At 39.0% G+C, this 6,649-nt stretch overlaps 1 protein-coding gene across 3 annotated transcripts in view; it reads left to right on the top strand.

Moving 5' to 3' along the window:
- Positions 1 to 4,645: 4,645 nt before the first annotated feature.
- LOC306997004 (NACHT, LRR and PYD domains-containing protein 3-like) overlaps positions 4,646 to 6,649 on the top strand; it is an 85,120-nt gene continuing 83,116 nt past the window's right edge. For 2 of the 3 annotated variants that reach the window (XR_013797235.1, XM_079609990.1), the window contains exons 1-5: positions 4,646 to 4,842; positions 5,138 to 5,232; positions 5,545 to 5,658; positions 5,889 to 6,002; positions 6,302 to 6,424. Coding sequence is in view for 1 of the 3 variants with exons in the window: in XM_079609990.1 (XP_079466116.1) it covers positions 5,183 to 5,232; positions 5,545 to 5,658; positions 5,889 to 6,002; positions 6,302 to 6,424 (401 nt within the window). In the remaining 2 variants the exon portion in view is untranslated. The remainder of the gene's footprint in view (positions 4,843 to 5,137; positions 5,233 to 5,544; positions 5,659 to 5,888; positions 6,003 to 6,301; positions 6,425 to 6,649) is intronic. The other variant, XR_013797236.1, reaches the window with a different exon arrangement.

Raw genomic sequence — 6,649 nt, 5'->3', positions numbered from 1 at the left:
ACAAACTGAAATTTAACATCCTGTTTAACAATTTAACATATCAATCTCAGTCTTGAGCATCAGTGGAAGGTTCTTGCATAGGAAAGCAAGCATCTCTGCTCTCTCAGCCGTCAGTCTGTTTCGCTTTTCATCCAAGATAAAGGAAACTGTGCTGAAGAGTGCATGGTGCACAGAGGTATTTCAAGGCAGCAACAGCAAGGCCAGGAAAGCGCTGGCGGTTTACTTCCCAGTATTTGTATGGGTCGTGTGTGACAAGGATTGTTTCCTCTGGAAAAAATCCATGCATTTGGACAGCAGTGCTGGAGCAGCTTGCTGCACCACCAGGTTCCTCACGCTCCTCCCGAATTCGATCAAATTCTTTCATGAAATTGCTACTGCTGCTCTTACTTCTGCATGGAGCTACTGCTGCTTCAAGTTCTGCCCGGGAGGCTTTTTCTGGCGGCTCTGAAATATTTGATGCCTCTGCCTCATCATCTGTGGTGGTGGTCCTCAAGTCTTCCTCCAGTTTTTTGGCCAGTGCATCTTTACCATTCTCTGCAGACTCTGCACTAGTAAAGAATCTGAAAAAGATACATACATACATAAGTTACATAGTACATCATACCAACCAGATGGTAGCACATTTATCATTTAAATCTGACATCGAAGTTAATCTATAGTGCACATGTACTATGTTGTTTAATATTCATATTCTCAGTTCTATTAAAAGTAATTTTACATCATGCGTTGTATGCGTTTTATTTATTTATTAAAAAAAAATGTTTGAATGTTCGCCAGTTCCTGCCTCCTTCCCATAACATCTGAACTGTGTTACAGTCAGCTATACATATGGCATCTGTGTAATAATAATATATTTATTTATTACATGGCTTGGTTGAATTCTAATGTAGAATGTGGTGACCGCTGGTGCTGCTAAGTATAACCAGAGACAATTTATATGGAAAATAAAAAAAAAATTACCTAGACCCACCCACACATTGTGTTGTAAATATTAATAATAGGAGGAATTTGAGCATATAATATTGGAAAATTATTCGAATATTATATCAAATAAGAGATGGAATTTGAATAGTATTATAGTGGAAGATTGACAGCCCCATCACTTAGGCTACATATAAAATAATTATTAATTCACCCCTATCACCTAAATATAAAATAATTATTATTTGTTTACAGTCTTACCTGTCTTTGTATCTTGGGTCCAGCAGGGTTGAAAATGCAAACAGAGGTTCATCTTCAACTGTACTGAAGCGTTTATCGATAGCTTCTAGGAGGGTCTTTTTCATAGTTTTAATCCCAGAGTCGGCATCGGTTTCCATGGAGAGGACACGTTTGAGAACAGTGACACTTGGGATTACATCAGCAGCAGAGGCAGTGGCTGAGCTCACCTTCCTAGTAAACTCCTCAAACGGTTCGAGGCAGGTCTTTGTTTTTTCAAGCAATGCCCACTGGTTTGCCGTGAGTGTTGTGGGTAGGTCATGGTCCTGCAACATAGGCTGACAGAACTCGCTTCTGTTCCAGCAGACTCTCTATCATGAAGTAGGTGCTATTCCACCTCGTTCGCACGTCTTGTTGGAGGCGTTTTGGTTCCATGTTCATTTCGAGCTGTATATCTTGTAGCCGGGAATATGCCAGTGGAGAGTGTTTAAAATGCCCAACTATGTGTCTCCCACCTGCAACAGCATCACTCACACTGCGTTGTGAGAGAAGTCCCTCGTTTACAACAAGCTGCATTGTGTGAGCAACGCATCCTAGACTGCGAACTCCCATGAGGTCCATTGCTCTTTTCATGTTACTGGCGTTGTCTCGAAGAAAAACGTGGACTCTGCTCAGCGGGATCTGCCACTTGTCAAGCATTTCCTTTTAGAGTAGCTGCAATCGCGTTGCTGGTGTGTGACCCGCGAAAGTTTGCTGCATTTAACATGGCACTTTTGTGCACAAAATTCACGTCCAACCAGTGTGCCGTTAAACTTAAAAGTGATATGGGAGACACGTCAGAGCTCCAGATATCCGTTGTAAAACTCAGTACTGTGGCATCTTTCATTTGTTCGGATATGTGTTTGCATATTTTTTTGTACAATTCAGGTAGAGCAGTCTCGGATAAATATTTCCGTTTCACCATATCGTACCGTGGCTCTAGATGGTTTATTAGGAGTCGGAAGCCCTTGTTCTCAACGACGGACAGCGGTTGCCCATCCATAACAATGAAATTCAGTATGCTTTCAGTGATTTTTGTTGCTTTCACACTACCGTGTGGAAATGTCTGCTTTCTTTCCGTTGTCTCCTCCAAAGTTAACTGCTTGCCGTCGCGTTTTTGTTTTTTTAGCTCGTTGAACTCGGCGTGCTCTTTGGGATGAAATCTCTGTAAATGCTTAATTAAATTTGTAGTATTAAAATTTTAAGTTTTATCACCACCCCTCGGAACATTCACTTGGCATATACTGCAAACCGCGTTGGAACTCGTTGGGATAACTATTGTGAAATACCTCCAAATCGCAGATGTTTTGGCTCGCTCCATGCTGTTCGCTGTTAGCTTGTTAATGTGCTGCGTACAGTGCACGTTGCTATGATGTCACGCAGTGCGCTCAGCGGCGGCGCGAAATCCTTAAAGCGCCGGCATCTCCATAAACTTTTATATCGACTAGCAGATTAGGGCAATTGTCGCCGATACCCGATCTAGAATTTTATTCAGTATCGACCCCGATACCCGATACAAATATCGGATCGGCGCATCCCTAGTATAACTTTACATCTGAGGCGTTTAAAGACCCCATTTGTCCATTTTAGTTATTTCTAAAGAAACATGACAATGTATAAAAGGCTGAAGCCTTTGGAGCCTTTACCTTGTATCTTACGTTATGGCCCCGTAGAAGCAGTTTTTGTAAAAATCGGCTAACGATTGCGTCATAACCACTCGACTCTGTCGCACAGTCGAGAAATGACCGTATAGACAGGCGGAGAAGCTCGCTGGCAATCGGGGAGACGTGGAGACATAAAGTCAGATAAAGTGAAGGGAGAAGCCCACAGAGAGTGATAAAGTTGTCCTGCTGCTGCTCATGGACAGCTAACACTCACGCTCTCCGTCTCTGCGAGATTCGGAAGGGAATGATTCAGATTTCTCTCGCCACAGCTACTAGAAGACTGACAGCTGTCAGACACGTTGCTCACGTCACATCTACGTCGTGAGTGCTTCTAATTGACTTCACTTTTCTCCGTTGAAGTCTATGGGGTCGCTGTGTCCATTTCTTTTACTGTCTATGTTCCTAACAGGGTTTAATACTTTTTCTCTTGTTTGGTGCAGAGCTATATGACTCTGGTTTGGCGGGTGTATCGAAAATGTCAGCCCAATCAGCAGCAACATGTATATAACCCACACGGTATTAAAGAGGCAGTTTGCACAATAGGTCCAAGCAAAGTCGTTTACAAATGTGTCCGCTGCAGCTCGGTATACACAACAATTGAAGATATTAGAAGACATGTTTGTCTTTTCATTCCGAAATACGATGCAAATGTTGGATCACAGTAATTAGGAACCACAGTTTCCACAAATCCCTTCACTCAATGGATGTTCTCTTTTATTCTGGACGGCAAGGGCAGTGACTGTAACATGGAGTGTATTTTGCAGTATTAAACACGTATTTATACCGATTCCATCAGGCTCTGAAAATTATTCAAAAAGAACACAAAGAATGGCCTTCTCAGCTGCCGTAGTTGCAACTCTTGCGTCATCAGAACAGGGGGTTCAACGCACCACCGTTTCCGTTTAAAAAACGTTTTGCAACTTTTTGTCGGGGCTGAACGCAGTCCTGGTTGAATCTTGTCGTATAACGTATTATCTCACAAGGAATTCAGTTCTTTTTGCAATTTTTATAATTCTACTGTATGTAAAAAATGTTTTACAAATAATTATCTTAAATCTGACAATTTATGCAAGATTTACAAGCAGCAACAACAACATTGCTTTTACAATTTACAATGTAAGTCAATAGAAATGTTAAACTTTATGACATTGTCCAGTACACTTCATCAAATATAACACTATAAAACCTGTAAAATATGTCGGTAGTGATTGCCTATTGGTTCTAGATCAGGGTTGCTGACAGTAACATTAAATCAACCCTAACTGAATAAGATTGTGTCCTAAATTAAAGAAATTATTGCTGTCCCTGCTTGGCTCTTCGTATAAAAGAAATCTGCATATTGACGATCATCTATCCGCTCGCTCGACAGACAGATCTGCATGTCTAGTCCTTATAGTTGCTGCGTTCAAAATAGCCTGTACGGGCAGATCGTTCACATGTTTGTTAAAAAGTTTTGTAGGTTTTGCAAGTTCTCATCTTTTTTCCTTTTCGGCTAATTATCACCATGTTGTGGTGCGTGTCTATTTTTCTTAAATGCGTCAACTCAGAATGGCTAACGTTGGTTTGGTTGCTTGTCATATTTTTTGTCTACCTGATTTAATGCGGGTGCGGTTCGGGACACGGTGTTTATGTCAAACGGGTCGGGCACGGAATTAAATTGGTTCTGCTATATATTTTATATATATGTATCACTGCTATATTCTGTTTAGTTGCTACTGAGCGGGTTTACCAAACAGAACCCCTGCACGCGCAGGGCTGTGAGCGCGCCCGTAACGTGACACGATCATTGTTTTGCGCGTAAAAAGTGAAAGTACATGATCAGAGTTGATGTTTCGCCATCTGAACAGCCAGAATCGATTATATACTGAGTATCAAATGCAAAGTGTTTCATGGACACCTTCACAAAAGCTAAGACACGAATTTACGTGTAACTACTGGATAGAAACGGCGGTGGATCTGGATGTTATAAACATTGATCAAGGTGAGTGTTCAGGTCTCGAGACGTTGCGCAGGTGACTTCCGCATTTAGGCCAATATTAGCCTATTTCCCCTAAAGGACATATTAGTTATTTTATGTGTTTGATATTTTTCATTTTAGAGCAAAACATACTTTCATTGTTTCGTGTTGTCTGTGGTTTATTTAGCATTTGTGTTAATATATGAGTATGACTAACATTGTGTGTTTGTGTCTCATGATCCTGTTTCTCTGAATCTCAGGTTCCGTTCAGATTAATTATTGTGAATTATTTGTTTGTTTGTTTGTCATTTCCATTCAGAGTCAGCGGTGAAGATCAGATTCTGTTTCAACTGTTCAGATCATCATGGATGAAACTCAAACATCCAGAGATGAAAATTTGTATCCAGGTTGCAGGTATTTTGAATAAACTCCAGATTAAATAATCTTTAAATGATAGGCAAGTAGATGTTTTTAAGTTAAACACATTTATTTTATTGAAAACAATTAGACCAGCCAGTCTTTTAATTAAAATACCTTTTAATAACTTTATATAAATATATTTTCATGTAGCCTATGTAGTGTTACTCACACATGAGACTGAGAGCACTTAATTTTACAATTTTGTTTTTATCAACATTGTGAAAATAAATTATTTAATGAGAAATTAATATGTGATTTTTAAATACAGTAATTCAATGCATTAACTTTAATCTATTTATGTTATAGTTCAGTTCATCAGAAGAGATCAGAACCAGAGTCCAGCTGTGTGTCTATGAGGAGTGACGCGTCGCTGGATCATCTAATACATTTTAAGAGTGGAGATACACAACATGATCTCAGGTATTTCATTTCTATAAAAATATGATTATGGTATTTTATATTGTCAGAACATTATCAGTAATATGATATGAGATATGAGAAATTATTTTTGGACATTGCTTACAGTTATTTTTGATGTGTAGCTAACATGTGAGACGTGTATGAGACGAGCACTTAGTTCATTTTAAATGAATATGTGATTTTTGAATACACTAATTCAATGCATTAACTTTAATATATTTCTGTTATAGTTCAGTTCATCAGAAGAGATCAGAACCAGAGTCCAGCTGTGTGTCTATGAGGAGTGACGCGTCTCTGGATAATATAATAGATTTTAAGAGTGGAGATACACAGACTGATCTCAGGTATTTCATTTCTATAAAAATATGATTATAGTATGGCATTTTATATTATTAGAACATTATCAGTAATATATTCTACAAGATATAAACAATGTACAGGAAGAATGTTTTAATGTAATATTTTAATGCGCAGTATAGTGTTGCTCACACAGAGACACATCTGTGAAAGAACTCATTTCAATGTACAATTTTTGTAATAAACGTGTAAATTAAATAATCATGAAGAGTGATTGTTTTATTGATAAATGGATATGTAATATGTGGAATATCGCAAATATGTATTACTTTAAACTCTGTTATAGTTCAGTTCATCAGAAGAGATCAGAGCCAGAGTCCAGCTGTGTGTCTATGAGTCATCCAGTAGATTTTAAGAGTGGAGATACACAACATGATCACAGCAGTGGTGTAGTCTACGTGATACGCAGGTATACGCCGTATACCCACTAGGAAATGCCAAGTATTTCCGTATACCCACTAAAAAAAGCGCGAGGAAACGTAACAACTTCGTTTTGTGACAGAACTTTCACACTTTCATTCATAAATTCAACGCGTCTGTGTTTGCAATGGACACAGATCAAATCGCGTGAATATTAAAAACTCAAAGAGACTGCAGTTGTTCAACGCGTCTCTGGGAATGAGCGCTCAATGTG

The sequence above is a fragment of the Phoxinus phoxinus genome (genome assembly GCF_949152265.1).
Source record: "Phoxinus phoxinus genome assembly, chromosome: 4".
Taxonomy (NCBI): Eukaryota; Metazoa; Chordata; class Actinopteri; order Cypriniformes; family Leuciscidae; genus Phoxinus; species Phoxinus phoxinus.
The sequence above is the reverse complement of the archived record's forward strand: the minus strand, read 5'-3'. Positions and strand labels throughout refer to the sequence as shown.